Source organism: Vicugna pacos, chromosome 18, assembly GCF_048564905.1.
Source record: "Vicugna pacos chromosome 18, VicPac4, whole genome shotgun sequence".
NCBI classification, from domain to species: domain Eukaryota; kingdom Metazoa; phylum Chordata; class Mammalia; order Artiodactyla; family Camelidae; genus Vicugna; species Vicugna pacos.
In genome coordinates this window covers 25545235-25569976 of record NC_133004.1, presented here as the reverse complement: position 1 = coordinate 25569976, position 24742 = coordinate 25545235, and the positions used below count along the sequence as shown (strand labels likewise).

At 49.2% G+C, this 24742-nt stretch overlaps 1 protein-coding gene across 1 annotated transcript in view; it reads right to left on the bottom strand.

The window, feature by feature from the left end:
• The window catches only part of XYLT1 (xylosyltransferase 1), a 287011-nt gene that overhangs the window by 62691 nt on the left and 199578 nt on the right, over positions 1-24742 (bottom strand). The window contains exons 4-5 of the mRNA XM_072942672.1: positions 13674-13846; positions 12410-12612 (exon numbers count right to left, since the gene is read on the bottom strand). Of these exons, the coding sequence (XP_072798773.1) occupies positions 12410-12612; positions 13674-13846 (376 nt within the window). The remainder of the gene's footprint in view (positions 1-12409; positions 12613-13673; positions 13847-24742) is intronic.

The following is a 24742-nucleotide window of genomic DNA, read 5'->3' as shown; positions in this document are numbered from 1 at the left end:
ACCGTACCTGCGAGTTCCGCGTTCACAGGTCCAACCAACCTGGATGCGGACCTGCAGACGTGGAGGGCCGACTGGACTCACGAGATGCCAGCTAATATTATAATCCACCGGGGTCTGCCAGATCTTGAAGGGCTTCCCCAGGCATCAACTTTGAGAGTCCACTACTGACCACTCCCCAGGCTGGGCAATGACTCAAAGTGGCAGCAAGTGGGAGGAAGGAAATGAATGATAATGGCGGTGATGATGATGATAATCATAATAAAACCCAGAGAGTTTCCATCTATCTCCCCCACGATTGGACCTTGCCCTGTCTGTGGGCTCCTGCTCATTTAATTCTCTGCTGTTATCAATAAAAAGGGGTAGAGACTGCCCTCCCTTATCCCACTTGACCTTTTCACACATGCGGTTCCTCTAGAATGCTGCTGAGAATAATCTCCATCTGCAGTTAGATGCGTGGGGGAGGCAGGGAGAGAGTAACTGTCTCCACAGGGCTGATCACCCACACTGTGGGCCACCCCGGGCTCATGTCCAGATTCCCAGGATGCATTTGGAAGTGCTCAGAGCATCCCAGACTGCACACCATCCCTGCTCTTGGCCACTGGTGGACAAGCCATATCAATGAAGCTTTCCCGAGAAGCAAACATGCTCAATGCACTGGACAGGAAGACGCCCGGGGTTGGAAATGTCCTGTGTATGGACACGCAGACAGCTTTCACCAAGAGGAAGACTATGAGATCTGGAGAGGGAGAAATTAGGAAGACAATACCTTGCAGAATTCAGTGCATGGTCAGTCTGGGATCTGGTGAGGCCATCAAACTGGCAGAGGATAGAGACCACCTTTGTTTCTGAGCTGGCAGCATCTGCTCTCTCTTATTTTGCTAAGAGCAGTGCAATTCTCTCCAGTGGAAGTATTCCTGCCCCCGTGACACAAATGTCAGGTCCATGGGGGCAGGAATTTTTAATCAGTTTTGCTCACTGCTCTATCTTGAGCACTGAGAACCATGCTGCTTAATATGCTATTTATTTACATTTAAATGAAAATGAAATCACATTTAAGATTTGATTCCTTGGTGTCACAAAGCACATTTCAAGCTCTCAACAGCCACGGGTGGGCTGGCGGCCCCCTGCCCTGGATGGCGCGGTCAGAGAACACTTCCAACCGCACAGTAAGTTGTACTGGGCAGCGCTGGTCTAGAGCACTGCCTGGCATCTTGCAGGATCTCAGTAAGCATGTGATGAATGAGGGAATGAAGGAATGACCGAAGTGCTCAGGCCTGCTGGCCAAAGAACAGACACATGACTCAGGATGAAACCATCCACCTCTTCTCCCCAGGACTGAACTTTTTTCAGTAATGAAAGAAGGGAAAACAAACAAACAGCCAACAAACATACAACATAGCTGGCACTTATTTCAGCATCCCTTGGGTGAAGGAACAGCCATGCCGTTCTTGCCTTTGCTTCCGCCACCTCCTGCACTGATGGCGTGAACTCCCTGCACCCTCCCAGGGACGTCCTTCCTTATCTCCGTTAGCCAGGACTGCGCTCCACACCCGACTTTCTGAGAAGTCTCGGTGCTTTCCATCTGCGTCCCATAAGAACCCCAAGAATTCCAGCCTGACTATGTCCAGGGGTTGCTCTGGGTCACTCCTCACCTCCAGAAACCCCCAAAAAGCTGTCCAGCCTAAAATACAGCTTGGGCGACCCAGAACAGCCTGCAAGAGGAAAGCAAACCACGTTTCCGCGTGTGCTCTGGCAGGCGGATAAACAACAGGGCTGAGGCAATGATTATTTTGCTACTAGATGCAAACAAAACCGTTAACAGCATAATTACTGGCATGTTTTTTCCAATTCCCTCGTGGCCAACAGCCTGAGCCGATCTGCCCTTTCCGACGCACACATTATCTGGGTGGAGATTTCCTTGCATGGTCTCCACCTGGATTTTGGGTCTCCGGAAAGAGGATGTGCACCTCTGAACACCCAAAGGATAAAAGTGGCTGGGTGCTGAGATATCACACCCAAAGATCTGGTATCGGGCTCCCAAATAGGACCACCCACGAAGCACTGAGGCCAACATATTTTGCACCCTAGCCCTCACCCTGTTATTTACTACTGTAAATGATGAAGGTCTAGGTCTTCCCCAGACCAGGGGACTTCAACCCTCTCTGTGTATTCCAATCACCTGCAGAGCTTTGAAAAATACAGAGATTCTTGCTTCCCATAAAGAATTTATATTCAACTGGTTTGGGATGGAGTCCTGATATTTGACAGGTATTTTAAAGATAATCTCCAGGAATCACTCGGGAGATTTTCCCTTGTTAAGAACCATGTCCTGGGATGCTGTGCTCCCCGTGGTAGGGACCCTGTCTGTCTTGCTGCCTGTTGTCCCCCAGAGCCCGGTGGTTGGTCAGTGCTCAAGAAATAACTGTTGAATGAAGGAACTGAAGGGCGCCAGCTCTGTCCCCACACAGAGGTGAGAGGATGGAGGGGTGCAGGAGCTGCCTTCGGAGTGGGCTCCTGGCAGTGCCCACTCCAGATGCTGCTGGAGACCCGGGGCACACTGCCTCCTCCCGCAGGGCAGCTGCCTCCTGAACTCGGCCCAGCAAGGGGTGGTGGGAGGCTGGACTGGGTTGAAAGGTGTCCCCCCCCACCACCCTCCATCATCAAAATTCATATCCACTTGGAACTTCAGAGGGTGACCTGATGTGGAAATAAGGGTCTTTGTGGATGGAACTGGTTCAGATGATTAGGGTGGGCCCTAAATCCAGGGTATCTCTAGAAGAAGGTCATGAGAAGAGAGACAGATGCAGGAAAGAAGATCAAATGAAGACAGAGGTAGAGCTTGGCGTAGTCTGTCTTCAAGGCAAGGAACCCTAAGGACTAATGGCAACCACCAGAAACTAGGAAGAGGAAAGGACGGTTTTCCCTCGGAGCTGGCACCTTGATTTCAGACTTTGAGCCCCCAGAACTGCGAGAGAATACATTTCTGTTGCCTGAAGACACCCACTTGGTGGTCATTTTGTACAGCAGCCTGAGGAACCTAGGACAGAGGCTAAGGGTGCCGAGAGGAGAGGCAGATGGGCCGAAGAAGGAAGATGAGTCACAGGCTTGTGAGTTTCTCCAAACTCATCTCACTCCACTCCCCGCCTCCATCCTCTGCTCCACCTGCCACCCTTCTCTTTAGTTCCTGGGACACACTGGGCTCTTCCTACCACAGGGACCTTGCACATGCTGTCCCCTCCCTGGCCTGGTACCTCTACTCCCTCTTTTTCACAATGGACCCCATTTCAGGGCTTGGCTTAAACATCACTCTTTGAAAGCATCTCGTCTTCCCTGACCACAACCCCTAAAGTAGGATCCCTTCTCATTCCCTGTCCTGGTACCCTGATCTTATTTTACTAACATCATCTCCATTCCTCCCATGACTGTAAACTCCCTCAGTGGATGAGCAAGTCCGTTCCACTGGTGCATCTCCCAGTAGCTAGCACAGTGCCTGGCACTCCGCCTCGTTCAACCGCTAGTTGGGAAGTGAACTGCACACTTGCTTGAGTGAATAAATGATTATACACTACAAGCTGCTCCCAAAGGGGGCGGGTGGCTTCTGGTTTTCCAAACGGCCCTGGAAAAGCTCTAGCTTGTTTTCAAGATCTGGCTTGGACTATGTCCTCTTGGGGGAGTCTGAAGGCCCAGGTGTGAAGTGATGAGGGTCTGACTTGGGTAGAAATGGAGGGGTCACAGGTGTGAACATACATAAGATGTCAGGGTTAGATTAGACCCTGTAGGTCCTGGTGGAGCAGTGAGGTGGAGAGCACACAGGTTTCCAGCTGCTGGTGAACAGGTGGTCCCATTCAGAAGGACGAGACTGATGTGGGTTGGGAAGAAGTTCTAGAAGGATCGTTTGAGAGCCGTGATCTTTTGGGGAGACAACTCTCTGGAGCTAATCTCGTGGGTCTACTGAGATCTATATCAGCTACTCAAAGCTTCCAAGTGTTCCAGGGCCCTTGTTTTGCAAATTTATGCTCCTTAAAAAGGCTAAGAAACACCTCATACCCATTAGGACTGGCTACTATCAAAAAAAAAAAAGAGAGAAATAATAGAAAAATGTGTTAGCAAGGATGTAGAGAAACTGGCCCCTTGTGCACTGCTGATGGGGATGGAAACTGGTGCAGCTGCTATGGAAAATAGTATGGAGAGTCCTCAAAAATAAAAACAGAACCACCATGTGATTCAGTAATTCTGTTTCTGGGCATAGACCCCAAAGTACTGAAAGCAGGAAGGTGAAGAGTTATTTCTCCCCCCATGTTCATAGCAGCATTATTTACCAGAGCCGTGAGGTCGAAATCACCCAACTGTCCATCAGTGATGGATGAACAGGTAAGCAAAATGTAGTCTACACATACAATGGACATTTATTCACTCTTAGAAAGGGAGGAAATTCTGGCACGTGCTACAGCATCAATGAACCTTGAGGATACTGCGCTAAGTGAAATAAACCAGTCACAAAAAAGACAAATACTGTATGATTCCATTTCTATGAAGTACCTAGAGCAGCCAAATTCACAGAAACAGAAAACGGAACGCTGATGGCCAAGGGCTGGGGGAGGCAGAATGGGGAATTAATTGCTGTTTAATAGGTACAGAGTTTCAATTTTGCAAGACGAAAAGAGTTCTGGAGCTTGGTTGCACAAGAGTGTGAATGTGCTTTACTGAATTGTACACTTAAAACTGGTTAAGATGGTAAATTTTATGTTATGCATGTTTGATCACAATTAAAACCAAAAGAACGAAGAGGAGTCTCGACCTCCCCATCCTTCACAGCCCTCAGGCTGTTCCCCGCCGCCTCATGCTCCGTCTTCTAAAATGATTGCCTTAGGCCCCTGGGTGTTCTGGGTCCTCTGCGCCAGCCCTGCTCTGTTAGCCTCCTGAGGATGGGGCTGTTTTGTGCAGGTGGGGGGCCTGGTCCCCACACGGAAGGCGGCTGCCTGGCTCTGTGTGACCACAAGGCTGAGCAACTGCTTGGATTCAGAAGCTCATGACGGTTTCCAGGATTCCCGCCTCTGCTGGGAGGAGGGGGCTCCCTGAATGTGGTCCTGCATTATCATCAGCAATCACCTCCTTCCTCACTGGCCTCCGCATTCCCACTGGGTCCCCTCCCCCATGCTGTCTCACAGCAGCCAAAGTGAGCTATATTGTAAATATACTGTAAATACGGTTATTCCGCATTAAAACTGCACCGCTCACAGGCTAAGGACTCCAACACAGGACAAGTGATCAACAGTCCCTGCAGGATCTGGCTCGCCCCACTTCACTGGTAGCAAGGCAAGCCCTTGCTTGTGGTGTTTCAGCCCTTCAAACATGCTGGAGTCCCACCTACCACAGGGCCTTTGCCCATGCCACCTCCTTTCTGGGAAGACTCTCCCAGACCGCGCACACTGCAGCTAGCTAACTCCTACCCCTCTCACGCACCTCAGGTCACATGCTGCCTCCTCCAGGAAGCTGCCCCAGACCTCCCAGTCCGGGTGAGCTTTGCTTGCTAAGGGCTCTTACATCCTCCGTTCCTTTCCTTCAGAACATTGGCCTCACTTTGTAAACATGTGTGAACTCGTGTGATTATTCTGATTAACGTCTGCCCCCCCATTAATAACAATGGCTGTCATCTAGACAGTGCTTACTGTCTACTAAGCATGTTACATCCATTAACTCATTTCACCCTCTAGGAACTGTATCTGATGGTGCTATTACTATACCCATTTTACAGATGAGGTAACTGAGGCCCAGAGACATTAGTGTGATTTTTTCAAGTACAAGTTCACACAGCTAGTAGACAGAAGAGCTGGGATTCAAACCCAGGTGGTGTGGCTCAAGTCTGCACCCTCGGACACTAGGACAAGGGCAGGAACTGACTGTACTTTTCCATACTGTCGAACACCTGGTACCCAGCACAGTGTCCAGTGCATAGTAGCTGCTCAATAAATATTTACTGTGTAAATGAATGAAGTCAGAGGAGCCCCACCTCTGGAATTCTTCTGTGAGAGTAGAGGATCATTTCAGCTGGCCTCACTGGGCAGCAGCCTGAGCACTTTCCTCCCCAAGACACCCCCAGGCTGCCTTCAGAAGGGATCTGGATGGTGAAAGAAGGGAGAAGGTAAGCTTAGGCCTCAGATCCTAGAACTCCATCTTTCCATCTTCAATTCAAATTTGTCTCAGCCAACTGAAATCACTGGGAACTTGTCTGCTAGTCCTAGGCAGGGGAAGGCCAGGCTGAATGGGAAAGATCACCAAGCTTCAGTGGACGGGGATACATCAGATCAGCACCTCTACTCTGACCTCGGCATCATCAGGGCACAGTCAACAAGAGCCCCTAAGTACCAGTGCTGCGCAAAGTCCCATCTTACACCAGATGAGGTCCCGCACCTTCTTACACCAGACGAGGTCCTCACTTCAGGGCATACGGCTCAATCCAAGCTAGACAAGAGACAGGACTTTTGGGGAGTTCTAAAGAATCCCGGTTCTACCAACTGATGAATGGGTAAACAAACTGTGGCATACCACAAGATGGAATGGTATTCAGCCATAAAAAAGGATGAAGTGCTGACATGCGCCACCGTGTGGCTAAGCCACGAAAATACTAACCTAAGTGAAAGAAGCCAGTCACAAAATGTCACAAACCGTATGGTTCCATTCATATGAAATATCCAGAATAGGTGAATCTATAGAGACAGAGGAGTGATTGACAGGGGTCAGTGGGGGCAGGTGAATTGAGAAGCCTGGACACTTACTTCCTGTTGTTACGAGCTGGCTTTTCCCCAAGAAGGTACCACAGAACAGCCTTTATGCTCCTGCCCTGGGTCCCTGGTCGTATCTCAAGATAGAAGTTTGGGACTATGGTCAAGTGTAGCTTGAATGTCCACATAGAGGGTCCCCCTGCGTCAGACCTTGTTGGTGTGGATCCCCAAGAGACAGAATTAGTAGACTCTGGGTTTAGTTTGAAAAGCTGCAATACTGTTTCCCCTGCCACATGCCTGCACACACACACACACACATACACACACACACAGAGGCACATCCCAAACAGAATGTGAGCCCTGGAGGGGCTGTGGATGACTCAGCCTTTGCATCTGATTTGCTCCAGGACACACAGCCCGGGGAAGGACAGACGGTGTGGGGTCTGTCACTACTGGCCCAAACCAAGTGCAAAGTGCTTTTGGTTTCATCCCGTCCTGTGACACATCTAACTGAAGAATGCTAGCACAGTTTCCTGCCTTAGTCAGTCAGTAAGAATAGAGGACAACCATCATGTCCTTTATGATCCCAGACCTAGCAGGGTCTCAGTGTTTGAAAACATCCATTTTCATCCAGGCACAGGATACATAAGCCGCTACAACCAGAGCCTACGTGGGCCAGGCGGTCAGGCCAACAGAGAAGTGGGAAGGCCTGGATTCTTTAAACACACTTAGCTTGCATATTTCAGATCCAAGACTATCTTCCCATTCACAAATGAGTTGCTTCTAACCTGTTTGTCTGGAAACATCCAGTCTTCAAGGCTAACTCGGACTTCCCCATTTTTGGAGGAGACACGAGTTCAAGAAATATTTTCCCGGTCTTTTCATGAGAAAAGGGGAAAAAGGAAAGCAACTGAGCTGGTGGCGAAGTCCCGCCCGTGGTGCCTGTGCTCCTCCATCGCTGTAATAACAACAGCCTGCGTGTACGGAGCACTTTTGGTGTCAGGCACTGTGTTAAGCCTTTGGTGTGCCTTATTTCCTTTAACCCTGAAGAAGCAACTTGTGCCGATTCACACGGCCAGTCAGCGGTGGCAGAATCTGCAACCAGGCTGTCAGTGTCCAGGGTCTCAACGAGGCTGCCGGCCAGTAAAGGCGGACGAGTCTGGCCCGCAGGTGGAGCTGGGCAGCGGGCACAGGGAGGCGACGTCCAATCACTAGCAGCTAGAGCAGCCACGCCGGGCGCGCTCTGCCCCTGGATACCCCTCCAGGGTTTTAGAGCCTCATAGAAGCTTCTGACTTGGGCACCCCCGCCCCTTGGAGAAGACTCCCAAGTCTGCTCATCCTTCCCGGGACGGGAAAAGTCGTAGTTTTGGAAGCTACAGATGGAGCGGCAGATGGGAAGAGAAAACCTATCAGAGTTGCCCAGGATAAAACCATTCATCTGCAAAATTCATATGTTTTTGTGTGGGGCGACTTCAGGAAAACAACAGCAAAAGGAACCAGCAGTGCTTGGTGCATGAAGTGCCTGTGGCCATGAAGCCGGCAAAACGCGTGGGCAGGAGCACTGGTGGGGGAGGGGCATGGAGATGCGAGCAGGGAGAGGGGGAGCCAGACCGACAGAGACATCGCGAGAACTGGAGCATTGACGCTAAGAAAGTGACGATTCCCTTCTCTGAACCCCGAAATAGGAGGGCCACGTGGCCTGAGAAAGGATTTCCGGGCCTTTTTTGGAGATTATGAGCTTCAGCCTTGGCTGGAGCTCTGGGATTAACCGGTGACGTTGACTGAGCTTTCTAAGTGCCCAAACTCCCCTAGGTTCTATTACTGTATCCTGATTTCACAGACTGAACTTCCTTGCCGATGGTCATTGGGGTGGCAGAGCTCACACTCAAACCTCAAGCCATCGGAGGACGGCCTCAGCCCTCATCCTCTTGGAAGCTGAGATGCCAGGATCCTGATAGCTTGGTGGAGCCGACCTGGTAAATGGCTGTGGTTTCAGCTTCCACGTGCAAATCAACACATGGCCTCTAGGGGGCAGCCTTGAGAGCTGATGCGATTCTCCTGGAAAGGCCACAGGCATGCTCACTTGATCTTAGGATCTCCAGCCAAGTGTCACCACCTGACCTAGGCTGAGATGCCCTCTGAGACCGCCACTGGACGTCTGCAAAAGGGAGAGTAGGAATTGAAGGGAGCGCCTGCCACATTAGCAGCTGCACAGAGCATTTCTGGGGTATTTCTGAACACGGTCCTTTCTTGGAAGGTGTGGGGAGGATGTTCTAACTCACTCTCGCCTTGTGCTTTTCTAGACTCACCTCTCCTCAATGTCTGGTTTATTACACTCCAGCCATGTTTAAATTTCTCATATACAACTAGCTCATCTCTGACCCAAGTGTCGTCCAGTGGTTCTCTCTCTCGGAAACCGGGGAGTTCTCAGCTGCAGGTGCTTTTCCTCCTCCAGGAAACATCTGGAGGTATCAGTGACTGGGGGCTGGGAGCACTGCCGGCATCCAGTAGGTAGAGGCTGGGGTGCTGCTAAACATGGGCAGCCCCCATGACTAAGAAGGATCCAGCCCAGCATCATCAGTGCCCAGGTTGGGAAATCCTAGTCTAGAATGATCTTCTGTTTTCCATTTGCCTGCTGATCCCTTCCTATCCTTCTGGTCTCAGCTCAAAGCTGCTGCATATCCTGAGGCTGTTCTGACCTCCTGGTTATGTCCCTCCCCCAATCACACCATCTTCTTTTCTTTATAGTCTGTTCACAGCTAGTATGATGCCTCCCCCGCATTATTCATCTCCTCTGCTCGGATACGTGGTCCATGGAATGCCCAAGTAGTGCTTAGCAGAGGAGCTGCTTCCTAAACGTTTGCAGAATGAATGCTGAAGGAATAAGTAACTAAAAACCTGCCAGCAATGCTTCAGAATCACCCTCTGTATCCCTGCCATCTTATCAACAAAAGGGAACTGGTATCTTTCTAATCCCATAATTTTTCTCCGGTTCAAAAGGTGCAGGAGCATCCTGCCTACCCTGACCAAGATTGTCCCTTCCTTGGATCTCCTCCAAGGTCCAGGTTCTTCCAGAAGGTGATGGGATGCCACCGAGCCCAGGACTGAAGGAGGGCGCTGGGAATCATGAAATGAAGGAGCCAGAAACCATTTCTAGTTTTAAATAGAGAACTTCCCTCCATGCCTGGATCCTGATTCAAAAGCCAAACTCCTGAGAATACGTGACCTCGATATCTGACGGCATTAAGAATGACTGTTAATATTTTAGGTGTGATAAGTCACATTGATGTTAAATTCAAAGAGAGACTTTATCTTTCAGATATGTATACTGAAATATTTACAGATGCAATTATCTGATGTCTTGGAAATGCTTCACCGGGGTTCGTGAAAGAGGGTGGAAGTACAGATACAAGACACCATGAATTGATTACAGTTGAAACTGAGTGATGTATATGAGGGGGTCATTATACTGGTCTAATATCCTTGTGCATGTTTGAAAATTGCACTGATAAAAAGATTTTTTTAAAAAGATGCCTTCAACTAGCTCTTCTGTGAATGCTATCCCCAGTGCACTCAGAGGAAGGCAGGCCCTCTCATTCACCCCCGTCCACTTCTCCTTTTCAGCCGTGTCAGTATTAAGACGGAAGACACAGTCAAGCCAAGAGCTGCCTTCTTGATAAGGAATATAGTTCATTTTCTTGACTTTTTTTTTTTCCTTTACCAGATTTTGTGGAGGTTTTTTTTTTTTTTTTTTTTTTTGCCTATGGTCTCTTTTAAAGAGTAGATCAATGCTTGTGCAAAGGGACAGACCTTCCTGGTGGCCTCTGAGTTCGTCTCGGCCTCGGGGCTGCTGGCTGCCCCACCAGCTGCACACAGTTGTATGCAGGCCCAGAGTGGGAGGCCCCTCAAGAGAAGCTAGAGATCAGTTGCAATCTCCCAGTTTTAAAATGTGGGCAATCAATTCATTTGTTACAATTTGACAGGAGTCAGACAACACACTGATGGGCCTCCAATAGCCCAGAGACGCGTGTGTGTAATTCTGCCTGGGCTGTGACAGCCCTCCCTTCTTCCACTATGTTCCCTTCAGTTTAACACCTAAGCTAGACCTTGACCTTCCTCTGCATGAAACATGCCAGTGGTTCCCATCTTGCTTTGAGTAGCAGCGAAATTCTAGATTCCCCATGACGTTGCCCCAATCTTCTCTCTGACCTCTGTCTCGTACTACTGTCCCCTCACTTACTCTGTTCCAGACACACTGAGCCCTGTTTTCCTGGAACACACCAGGCATGTCCCCACCTCAGGGCTCAAAGCCCGCTCTGCCCTCAGCCTGGACACACTCCCTGCCTGAGCGGCTCATTCCTTCACCGTCTTCCATTCTTCTCGGGAAGGACGTTCTTGGCCACTCTCGTTAAAATTCCAGCTCTCCAAAGGGAACCCTCCTACGCTGTTGGTGCAAATACAAATTGGTGCAGCCACTATGGAAAACAGTATGGAGATTCCTTAAAACCCTAAAAACAGAGTTACCATATGATCCAGCAACCCCACTCCTCGCCATACATCCAGAAAAGACGAAAGCTTTAATTCGAAAAGATACATGCACCCCAGTGTTCATAGCAGCACTATTTACAACAGCCAAGACACGGAAGTAACCTAAGTGTCCGTCGACAGATGACTGGATAAAGAAGATGCAGTGTATAGATATACAATGAAATACTACTCAGCCATAAAAGAATGAAATAATGCCATTTGCAGCCACACGGATGGACCTAGAGATTATCGTACTAAGTGAAGTAAGTCAGACAGAGAAAGACAAATATATAGTATCATTTATATGTGGAATTTAAAAAGTAGTACAAACTGATTTACCAAACACAAACATAAAAAAACAAACTTATAGTTACCAAAGGGGAAGTGGTGGGAGGGAGAAATTGGGAATATGGGATTAACATATGCACACAACTATATATAAAATAGCTAAACAACAAGGATTTACTGTAGAGCACCGGGAACTATACTTAATATCTTGCAATGAACCATAATGAAAAAGTATTGAAAAAAGAACATAGATATATACATATATGTGTATAACTGAATCACTTTGCTGGACACCTGAATCTAACACAATGTTATAAATTAACTATACTTCAATAAGAAAAATTTTCAACTCTCCCCTGCTTCTACTCTCTGCTTTGTTCTCCTTTTTTTAATTTTTAAAATTTATTTTTTTTAATCGAAGTACAGTCAGTTACAGTGTGTCAGTTTCTGGGGTACAGCACAGTGTCCCAGTCATGCGTATACACACATATATTCGTTTTCGTACTTTTTCTAATGTACCAGTTTACTAATTGACTTTGTTGTCTGTCTCCGCTACTTGAATGGCAGCAGCTTGTGGTCAGGGATTTTGGTCTTTTCAGTGTGTTCTCTAACAGAGCTGGGAAAACTGTGTACTCAAGACATCTCTGCTGAATGAGTGAATGAATGAACCAACACACACATGACTCTCAGGCCCGGCGTGGAGCCCGTGGAGACAGAGCTCACGGAGACAGTGCGTGAGCTCTCCACAGAGGCAGGAAGGCGTCTCTGGACAGGAGGCAAGCTGCTTCTGCCTCTGGCCTCCCAGCCGGGACAGGGAAGGCGGGAGGGAGGGGACTGCAGAGCAGGCTGGCCTGGGGCCGGGGCTGCCTTACCTGATGGGGTAGTCGGCTGCGCTGAGGTTGATGAAGAAGTCCCAGGGCCAGTCGGTCATCTCCAGGAGGTCCCGCATGCTCTGCAGGTACGTGGACAGGAGGCTGGCGCCCCCCCAGATGGTGGCCATCCTCCAGGGGGTGACGCGGACATTGCTGTACTGCCTGGCGAACTGGAGCACTTGCCGGTGCAGATAATCAGAGCGCTGTCCCAGGAGAGAAAGGGTGACATTCAGCAACCCAGAAAACACCCAGACAAGGCCCTTCCCCTTGCCCCTGCTCTGTCCCTTCCCGTCCAGTGAACACGGCTGCTGAACTTGGCCAAGTAACCAGTTCAGGCCTGGGGGTGTCTCTGCATCGCTATTGGAATCTTTGTTATTTTTTAAATATTACTTTAGCTATCTGAAATGCAGAGTCCCCGGCCCCGCCTCTGAGCTCCTGGTTCACTAGGTGTAGGCTGGTGCCTGGGAGCCTGCATTTGTGTACAAGACGGATGCACACGGTCTGAGGATGACACGCTAAGAAATATGGCTGACTCTAAACCTGATGAGCATTTCGAGGGGTGGAATGTCTCCATTACCCTCTCACAGGCCTGCAGACTTTTCAGATCAGCATCCCCTTTGCTGTCTTGACTAAAGACATAGTCACGTCACATCAACAGACTGACAGAAACCTCTGGGACAAGATGGCTCAGGGGTCAGCAAGTCTGCTGCAGGGTTTTTTTTTGTAAATAAAGTTTTTTTGTAAATAAAGTTTTTTTGTAAATAAAGTTTTATTGGAACATAGTCACACACATTCATTTATGTACATATATATATATATATATATATATATATATATATATATATATATATATATTTATGGCAGCTTTACTTACTCAAGCCAGAGCTGAGTAGCCATGACAAGAGTGTATGGCCCACAAAGTCTAAAATACTTACTCTCTGACCTCTTACAGAAAAAGTGAGCCCACCCCTGGGTGAGCTACCCTCACAGAGTGGCAGGCACTGAACTGGACAGTGTGATAGTGAGGAAAAGAGGTACAAATGACAATATTTATGGAGAAAGCCTCCAGTCCCAGCTAGGAACTTTGAAACCAACACACACACACACACACACACACACACACACCACTTCAAGACCAAATGCTCTGAGGGGAGCCACCTGTTCAGCCTGCAAGGCTTCCCCGCAAGGGAGGCCGGCTTGGAGGGGGCAGACAGACCCGCAGAGGAAGGCCAGCATGGGGCGAACTGACCAGGGCGGCCCTCACCTTGTCCACGTGGATGTAGTAGAAGTGGTCCTTGTGGTAGATGGCCTTGAACATGCGCTGCAGCTGCCGAGAGGCGCGGCCGTGGACCACCAGGACGAAGGCAATTCTCACCGGGTTGGCCAGCATGTACTCCACCGAGTCCTCGTCCCACTGAACATTCTTGTTGGCTTTGCCTGGGGAAACCAGAGAGACCACAGAGGTGGGGTGAGCTCGGCCATCCTTGGGGGGGTGTTTCTCTGATATTTCTTCCTGGGGACTGTTTGAGGGGCACAGTAGTCACATTGGGCCCTGAAACCTCATTCAACTTAACCAGGCATGTCCTGGACCCTTACACTGTCCTGGTACAACAGGAGTTGGGGACCCTGAAGAGCTTAAGACACGGTTTCCATCCCCAGTGAGCTTCAAAAAACTGATGGAGACATGGACACACATTAAACTATCGACCAAGGCAGGAGGAGATGAGAGATGTGAGAGATGTATCTCTGAGCCACAGAGGAAGGAGCAGTTAATTTCGAGTTGGGAAACGTAAGATACATGTGCTGTTCTTGCCTGCACAGAATCCATTCTCCCTTCCCCTCCTAACGGCATCCATTTTAAAAAAAACTGCTGTAAGAACAGATAACAAGACCTACCCTTTTAACACTTTTTAAGCGTACAGGATAGTGCTGTGGATTGTAAGCACAATGTTGTACAGCAGATCTTTAGAACTTATCCATCTTGCATAGCGGGAAAGTAGCTGGATGTCCTCCACTGCCAGTCCGGGTGGAAGGGGAGGGCCTCTCTATTGTCAGTTTCAGGGGTGGTCACAGAACTCAGGCTCGGCCAATCAGGACACTGCCTGTCCCTGGCCACAGCAGGTATGGTTCAGGCCTAACCAAGCTCTTCAGCCTAGAAGGCAGAACTCCAGACTTTTGTTGGGAACTACTAGATGAGAGAGGTTCGGAATCTATGAAACTGGAAGATTCTCAGAGCTCTTTGGCCCCCACACGGAGAGGAAAGCCACAGGGGAAGGCCTTGCTGGGTGATGGAGTGAGTCCAGATCCTCATTACCTCACCCGAGCTCCTGGATCAGCCCGGCTGGAGATTAGCGACCGTCATAGCTTATTTTTCTTTGTAAGCCCTGATTCTACACCAGATGCTTCTGGATAAATGGTTCCAGACGTCTTTTAAGGTGGCTTTTATTCCAGCCTCAAAGACTCCTTTTCCCCTTCTGTCCCCTGCAAACGTTCCAGGGGCAAGGTTTCGGGGAGAAACGCGGCTTACTGGTTCAGTTCGTTACAATCCCAACTAGAGCTCTCCTGGCTTTCCTGGGCTGGGTTTCCTTTGGGGCTAACCTGATTTTTTTGTGGAGTTCTAGGTTTAGGGGGTCCAGAACACAGTCAGGGTGGCAGCTGCAGGGGTCCCCGGACAGCAACAGGGAAAGCTGAGAATCAGGACTGCTTAGCCTGGAGGCCCAGAGACTGGGAGCCTGTCAGCCATCATCAGGAAGCTGGAGGGCTGCCCAATGAGCGAGCCTCCTTCGTGCTGTCCCAGGGGACAGAAGGAGATGAACATGGGTTATGCTCACGTCACACGGCACAGCCTTCACGGTCGGCAGCATCCGCCTCCCGCAGACACGACCGCAGACTGCTGTGCCCTGATCACCCCTACAATCTGCCTCGCCCCCCTGGCCTTGTTCTTTTCCTTGAACAAGCTCTCTTCTGCCTGGGGACCTTTGCACTGGCTATTCCTGCTACCTGGGGCATCCTCTACCTAGATCTTTGCATAGCTACATCTTCTTGTCATTCGTTGACACAAAATAAGGCCATCTGCCCCTCAACCAGCCACATCACTTTCACGTTGATCTATTTCAATTTTCTGCAAAGCATTTAACAGCATCTGAAATTGTTTACTCGTTTATTGCCTGAACACCCCACCAGAAGATAAACTCCAGAAGATGAGGGACTATTTCAGAATGTTTCTCATTGAATACCCAACACTATCACAATATCTGGCACACATCTGGGCTCTGGTGAAAACAGACGTTATGGGAGGGTACGTTCTGGCTCGGTACCGTAACAATGACAATACCGCTTACTGAGCACTGAGCAGCCCTTACCATTAATTATTTCATTTAATCCTCGTAACACCCCTGCAAGGCAGTGCTTTTAGCTTCATTTTGCAACTGAGGAAATCACAGCTTAGAGAGGCCAAGGGATTTATCTGTTTAAGGTCACAACTGCTTTAATTAAGCTGAGATTCAAACCCAGGTCTGTTTCCAAAGCCTATGCCCTTAACCACTAATACATACTACATTATCTTACCCAGAATTTGGAAGTTGATAACAACTCTGCTTAGTTGATGAAACACCTTGCAAGTTAGTTGTCGTAGGTAGACTTGTGGGAACTGTCAGAGGCACTGCAGGGAGGATTCCCGCATCCTCTGGGAGGCCGTCTCTAGGTGGCCAATAAGGTTACATTTTTTCATCCATCCATCCATCCATCCATCCCCAACTGTGCATCCAAATTCAACCACCCATCCAGCAAACCATTCAACTACCTACCTAGCAAAGCATTCAGTGGCCTATCATCCAAAAAAACAACCATCCATCCATTCATCCATCCCCTCAGCCATCATCCTCAAAGCAAATCATCCATGTGTCCATTCTTCCAACCAACCATCACCTCACTGATCCATGCAATATTAAGTTAGCCTCTACTACATAGCCAAGTACTATGCTTGGTACTAGAAAAATAAAATTTGGGGGGGGGGAACCATTGCCTCTGAGTTGCTCTCAGCCAACTGGGAAAAACAGAAGACAAACTCAACTGCATTAGGATAGAAGTGTGCTCTTGGAGGGTGAGGAAGGGGTGAAAAATCTGCCTGCCAGGGATTGAAGGGACCTTAGAGAATTTAGCCGAAAGCTTCTGAGCCCATTTCACCACGCTTTTCTGATGGGTCCTGATGTCTTTGGCTCCTTGGCTGTTCAATCAGTAGCTGCGAGCCTGGGGGTAATTATCATCTTGCTTCTGGCTGAAGGCAGACTGGGCAGCAATCAGAGTGTTATTCTAACCAACTTCTAATCTTCTCTCCAAACCAATCACAAATACACTGGGCTTTTCCTGGTGATCACAGGAGAGAGCTGTGCCTGGAAGGATCATGTCCCTTTAAATATTCACACAACAACCCATCCATCCCCAACCAACTATCCCGAATCCTTAAAACCTCCCACTTGCCCGTCCTGGACAAAGCCTGCAGCATAAAGGCATATGGGACATGAGCCTGTTCTCACAAGTGGATTATGAATGAATTAGGAACGTATGAATCCAAAGTAAAAAGATAGTAACATAAGAGAAAAACTTATATTCTTTATCCCACGACTGAAGCCCAGAGGCAGCATACTGGTCTCCGCCAGGCTGGCTATACCCTCTCTGCCTCCCTTGAAGACTCTTTATCAAACAAAGAGAAGACTTTTAAAAACAATGGCTATGTGTGCCACTTTTTTCTACCAGGATTTCACTGGGTGATTTTGCAAAGGTCTAAATATGGTCCAGACACTGTATGTTATAGGAAGTCCACTCTGGAGGGTTCCTGCTGGCACTCTGATAATACTGCTCATCCTTGGCCCAAGGTTTCTGGGTGACAATGGTCTGGAGTTCTTAGCAAGTGAAGCTTATGAGACCTTTGGGGACAGCCCTTGTTCTCCAGCCATGGATGTCACTTGCCACGTTGCTGAATGGAGTGGATGAATGAAGGCATTCTGGAGACTGGCTGCTCTGGTCCAGAGAAGCTGACGTCATCTGAGTGCCTGCTGTGCACCAGCACTGTGCTAGGGGCTCTGTGTGGGTCATTACTTGGCTCTGGGAGGAATGCACAGTCATGGTCGATGCTCAGAGAGGTCAGTGCATTTCCCCAGGATCACACAGTGAGTGAGGACAGAGGCAGAAGTAAAAACCCAAATTCAGCCCTGCTACTTCCACCTGCCCTCGGCTGCATCGGAGAGCTGGAGATGGGGAAGGGGCAGTGAACACCGCTGGTCTCTAAAGGGACTTGGGTGTTGACGTTGAGAAAAGCTTTTTGTAACGTCTCTTTAGGGTTTTAGAAAGCAGGGCAGATTCATAGACAGACAGACAGACACAGACATGGACAGTTCCCTTCAAGGAGAAGGGGGAGGAGGGAGCACTGGGAAATCAAACACTGTCACTCCAGCTGCAGAGCCTCTCGGACGTACGTCACATAAAGTCATCCTTGGGTCAGACAGTCGGTCTAGGGAGCAGCAAAGTGAAGAGGGAATAAAAACCCAAGAGTTCTTCTGGAGCACAGCTATTCTGAGGATAAGGGTGGGTGGGGAAGACAAAAATATCCACAGAAAGGAGTCTGAGGGAGAGATGGAGATGGGGGTGAGAGGCAGAGAGAGAGAGAGAGAACACACAGGGATGCAGAGAGGCCACACACATACTGAGACAAAAGCAGAGAGACCTGCAGACAGACAGGAGGACCTCCCGCTCCCCGACCTACGCAGGGAGAAACACAGAGAGAGACTCACACAGAAACGCAGAGAAAGTCAAAGACACACAGATATAAATAGAGACAATACATATAACCAGACACATACATCACGTCAGGAGAGACAGGGCAAGTGGGGAGCCGCACTGGAAAGGCTGGAACCCCTCAGCCGCAGAACTTTGCAGCTGTCCTTAAAAACAAAGACCAACAAAAACTGCAGACTCAGAATCAGAATCTCCTCCAGGCCTGAGACACTGCCCAGCCCCCTCCCCTCCCCCGGGTCTACCTCCGTCCCTCACACACCTGCCCTCCCCTCTCACCCGACCAGCCCTGTCCACCCGTGAGCCCAGCGATGCAGGAAGAAGATGAAGCCCAGCGGGCTAAGGGCTTTGCCCGGGCACCCAGCAAAAGCGGCGGGACATTCTCCAGCTGGCTCCAGAACCACAGCGGCAACACTCCCCATGGCGGCACACAGTAGGGCCCTGATGTATTTTCCCGAAGGAACAAGAGAATGAATGAGCGAGTTTTCTGCCCAAGTTGCAGCAGGGAGTGGGTGTGGCTGAGCCGCAGGGTGCCCTCTGCCCACTGCCAATAACCAGATTTCTATTTTTGCTCCACACCCCTGGCTCCTGCATTGACCTTTCCGGCAAGCCGCTCTGACACAAGGAGGCTGGAGAGGACAACAAACCACCCCGGCCACCGCTTCCGGGACTGCGGTCCTGAGAAGCACACGGCCTCCCACACCGGGATCTTCAGTGGGCTGTGGCGAGGCTCCCAGCACAGGCAGGAACTGGGGAAGTGGGCTCTCCCCCACCCTGCCGGGGGAAGTGCGGGCTGGCACGGCTTGGCCAGGGAGGATGTGGCAACCAGTATCACAGCGTTCAATGCACATGCCCCTTGACCCAGTAACTCCGCTCCTAAGAATCTATCCTGGGGGAAGGAGAAGGCAAATCTGCAGGTCTCCATGGATAGGCTGCTCTTTGTTCATTTAGTCACTCATTCAGCGTCTCCTCTAGTCCTGTCAGTGGACACAACACAGTCCTTTCCCCAGTGCTGCCTAGGCTAGTGGGGTAGAAAGTCAGTATGACATAGTAAGCAAATAGCCAATACAGCTGCAAATAGTGATAAAGACGATGAAGAAAAAAATTTAAGCGTGTTAAAGGATAGGATTTTTTGGCTATGGTGGCCAGACGTAGGCTGATGTGAAGTGGATCCACTTGGACAAGCTCTGAGTGAACTGAGGGAGTGAGCCATGCAATTATCAGGGATGGAGGAGGATTCTGGGTAGCAGGCATAGCAAATGCTAAGGTCCTGGGGCCTCCATTTCAATAGTGTTTATAATGGTCCAAAATGGGAATTGACCCAAGGGTCTTCGTAATACTCGTTGATTCAGAACACCGTCTATAATATATTAAGCCAAAGAGAAGTCCTGCCATGCAATCTATGACAATTTAAAAGATGTGCACCCAAATATTAACAGAGGGTCAGATGGTGGCATGACAGTTTTCATTTCTTCTTTATTCCTTCCTGAGTTGTCTGCGTTTTGTAAGACAAATTAGTTTCATAATAAAATACAACAATAAAGGGGATGCTTATTGATAATTCTAATACCAGTTGTTTATTGAGTGCCTATTGTGTGTTAAGCAATTTCTGGGCATGATTTTTTTTTTCTTTTTTACTTCTATCCAAACCTCTGCAAGAAAGAGTTGTCGTCTTCCTATTATACGACTGAGGCAGCTGCAGCTCAGAGAAGTCCCGGTTGGGAGGTGGCTGAGTCTGAACGGGGCTAGTCTGAGATGCCAGAGCCCTGTCAGGACCACTGAGATTGGTCAGTTGTCCCCATCCCCCAAAGAGGAAACTCTGTTCCTAGAAGAAGCATGTCAGCTGACTTTTTCTCAGCTTGCAGGACAGATAACAATGACACGTGGTCAGAGCTATGCGTGTCTTGTGTCTTCACAGGCTGAAACCCAACTCTGCCCAGCTCCTAAAAATAAGGCTATGAATTCATCAGTGTAATCAGATTCACACAAAACAGAACATAAGTGGAAGAGTCAGAGTGATTAGAGGCAGCGGGAAAGGTGACTTCAGACAAATGTTGAAAAGCCGGGGTTGTGGGAGAATATCAGTACATTCTGGCCATGCAGGTGTGGAGGCCAAGGATGCGGACTCAGAGAGAGCTCTGCCCAGGAGCTGGCTAGGCCACCCTGGGCCTGTTACTCAAGCTGTGTATTTCTCTTTATCATCATGGCTCAAATAAGGATTATGTCAACCTTGGGCTCCAAAGAGATGGTGAAGATAAAGGTACTTTGTAAGGGTCAATGTATTGTACAAATGTCATGGTGTTGGTGATGATCATGCTTGTGGCACCTTGTAGGAATATGATCGGGGAGGAGAAAGCAGGCACAGGGGTTAAGAGCGTGATCTCGGATTGGTTAAGCCACCTCTCCAAGCCTGTTTTCTCACCTGTAAAATGGGTATGTCAGCCTCACAGAGTCTGCCTCACGTGGATGTTCGTGTCCATTACTGAGCACAGGCCTGGCATGTAGTAACCGCTCAGTAGAGAGATGGTAAGTCTCATCACTAACAGTGTTACTGTCATCATTTCTATTTGGCTGTTCATACTCAATGATCAGGATCAAGTTTGGTTTAACCAGAGGGCTGGCCCGGTTGGTTCTGGTGTTCCACCTCCAGGCCGCACAGGTTCCCAGAGCTGCGTCTACACTGGTGCCCACTGCATGCAAATAAACATCCACATCCAGAATTTCCCTCTCCAGCGCTCGCCTCAGATCACAATGAATAGCAAATGCAAAACGAAGGAGCTTCTTGACCAGAATAATTATTCCACCAACAAAGCCCTATTTATACGCTGAAAGGGCCTCCTTCGGCTGCTGCCAGGCGATCTTTCTGACTTGGTTCCAGGTAAGAAGGGTGGCTCGGTCTTGGAAAGGGAAATGGTGGAGACGAGGTGTGTGCAAACGGGTCTTGGGTCAGGAGTGCGCCCCGTTCCCTGCGGCCAGGGAGGCGCGGGCTCTGCGTCTCAGAACTGGGTCGCGCTCTGGCTCATCACCACAGGGCTTCGTAAAGACACCTCTCTGATCATCAGTTCTTCTATAGAGGGGTTAGTCATATGGTAGTTCTAGTTTTGACTTTTTGAGGATCCTCCGCACTGTTTTCCATTGCGGCTACAACACGTTGTGTTCCCACGTGGATGATCGTGGAGGGCACGGTGCTGAGTGAAATAAACCAGCCACAGAAAGACAAATACTGCGTGATTCTGCTCGTAGGACCCTAATATCTAACACGGTCTGATTCATAGAATCGAAAGGTGATGGCCAGGGGCTGAGGGGTCAGGGAGATGGGCACAAAGTTACAGGTAGGCCAGGTGAACGAGCTCTAGACATTTGTGTACAACATCACGTCCACAGCCGACAGGACTGGACTATGCACTTAAAAGTGCATTAAGAGGGTGGATCTTGTGTCAAGTGTTCTTACCAAAATACAACAAAATTTTTGAAAAATAAAGAGGGATGAGCAATCTATTCCTGACCTCGCTGGGCAGCACGGTGATTCATGTTTGTGGATGAGACATGGTTTCAGACCAGTAGCAAGCCCATTGCAGGGAGCGGGACTCAGGTCATTGGAGGAGAAGGTCTGACAGGTTCTAGGTTCTTTGTCAGACTTGGGCCAAGAGGCCTTTTTCCCACTGGGGAATTTCAGTGTAGAGTTCTGGTGATCAGAACCTGAGAGAAGCTCCTCCTCTCAGGGGGTTGAGAAAAGGTGGTACTGGGCGGCATACCAAGGCCCACAAAAGTCTGGGTCCAAATTCTGCTTCTGCTGTGAACCAGCCATGGGGCCCAGGGCAAGCCATTTCCTTTCCCTGGTCCCACAGACTTTAGAACAATAATGATGTCTAGGGCATCCTGAGCCCTAAGCACCAGGCATGCATGATTTCATCACTTAATTTTCCCAAGGTCTAAGGAGGTGGTACCATGATTATAACCCCCATCTCACCACGGAGGATTCTGAGGCTAAGAGGTACCAGGTAACTGATGACAAGTTACCCTCTCTGGCGAGTGCCAGCACGGAAACAAACACTCGGGTCACCAGACTCCAAAACCATGTTCTATTCTGCCAGATGAGGAGATAACATTTCTGTGGTCTGGGATGCTAACCTGATTGTGGAGTTCATCACTGCACAGAAAACTGCCCTCCTTTGAGAGAGAGTTGGTTTGTGGTCCTCCCACCCTCCTATCCTCCCTCCCTTCCGTTTTCAGCTTTATGGATGTGTAATTGACATATAAAACTTAAGCTACTTTAAAGTGTACACTGCGGTGACTTGAGATCCATGCACACTGTGAAGTGATTCCCCCTCATCTAGTTAATCAACTTACCCACCACTTATTTATTTGCTTGTTTATTTATTTTGGGGGTGAGAACCCTTAAGCTCTACTCTCCTGGCAACTTCTAGTCATACAATATCGGGTACCAACTATCATCACTATGTCATCCATTAGGTCCTTAGACCTTCTTCATCTTATTGCTGACAGCTTGTATCCTTTGCCAACCTCTCCACCTTTCCCCTAATCTCTGGTGATCATTTTCCACTCTCTGTTTCTAAAAGTTTAACTTTTTTTTTTAAGAGTCCACCTATTAGTGATGTTTGTCTTTCTCTGTCTGGCTTATGTCACTTAGCATAATGCCCTCAAGTTCCACCCATTTCCTTCTTTCTTGCGGCTGGATAATACCCGCTGTATACACGCACTACATCAGGGTGGTTTTCTTGATGGCTGTCAGGTCCCCACGAGCCAAGGCCAAGGTTTTATGTCTCTTGGCATGCCGTCCCTCCACCCTGGCTCCAGGGAGGGGCCCTCGGTGAGTAAATGAATCAAACTGATGGATTAAGCCAGACAGCTCCAACCACGTTCAGGGCCCAGGAGGCTGAAGTGGAAAACTCAGGCCCGAGCTGTGGCACAGGACGGTCTCCACTCACCCAGCGAGCTGGCTGGGGGCTGGGTCCCCACTCCTCCTTACAGAGGAGCCCCAAGCCTCCTTGGGAGGAGGCAGGCAAGTGCCTGGCCACCTCTCCAACATCAGGACTGCTGCTGTTAACTCAGTGCCGTCACGGTCACCGCCAACCTGGCCCGATGAGCCGTGAGGGGAGCTCTTCAGCAGGGATGGTAGAGTTGAGAGAGGGGGAGCTGAGAGGACAAGTTCCAAGGATAAAGCTGGCCAGGCCAGCACCACTTCGGGGCTCAGGAGAAACAACCTGTTCTCTGCAAAGCCATCCCTGACCCCCTTCCCTATCTCTTCCTGCCCCTCGGCCCCTCCCAGGCCTTCCAAGCATCCTGCATTTCTTTTTTTTTTGAATTGTGGTAAAATACACATGACATAAAATTTACCATCTTAATCATTTTTGAGCATACAGTTCAGTAGTGTGAACTACATTCACATTGTTGTGCAGCCATCACCACCATCCATCTCCAGAACCTGTTCATCTTGCAAAACAGAAACTCTATATCCATTAAACAATAACTCCCCATTCCCCACCCCCAGCCCAGGAGGCCACCATTCTACTTCTTGTCTCTATGAATCCGAATACCCTGGAGACCTCATGTAAGTGGTATCACATAATGCTTCTTTTTGCAAGTGGTTCCTTTCATTCACCAAAATGTTAAAGCATGTGGCAGAATTTCCTTCTTTTTTAAGGCTGAATAATATTCTATGGTATGGATAGACCACATTTTGTGTATCTACTCACTGGTCAGGGGACAGCCGGGTTACTTCCACCTTTTGGCTCTTGTGAATAAAGCTGCTATGAACATGGGTGTTTAGATACCTCTTTGAGACCCTGCTTTCAATTCTTTTGGGCCTACACCCAGAAGTGGAGTCATTCGATCATATGGTAACTCTACTTTTATTTACTTATTTCTTTGAGGACTCCATCCAGCACTACTGAACACAGTCATCCCATGTAGGGCCCAGCCTGGGTCTGCATCCTGAACCCACCACTTGCTCACAGGCCTCTTGGCCGCTATGTGCCTCCGTTTTCTCATCTGTCAATGAGTCCTCACCACTGAGGGATGCTATGAGGACTAAAAGCTGTAACTCAGGCAAAATCTGGTCATACAGCTCACAGGGGAGAAGCCAGCTGTTAAGCTCATGTGGGGTGATCCTGGAGCCCTTGCCCAAATCACTGGAACTTCTAACGGTTCACACGGCTTGGGGGAGGGGCAGAACCTGACCTTGAGGACTTCAGAGCTGCTGTTTTTTCCAAGGGAAGATTTACATGGCTCACACATGGGACATCAAACGGCTCTAAGCAGAGTGGGATAGTGGTCCCCTTTTCAATTCTCATCTAGCCCTTCTGATTAGCCAGCCCAGCAAGGGAGTTTCAGGTCAATCGGACTCATCAACACACTCTCTTCCTGAACCTCCTCCTTCCACAAGGGGAGGTCTGCCCACAGGACCAGCGTCTCTGGCAGGCAAGAGAGGTAACCGCGAGCACTGAAGACCACAGTCGTGATTTCACTGGCTCCTTGACATGGCTCCTGTCTCTATGGCAAGAGAGAGCCAGGTTTCCACCT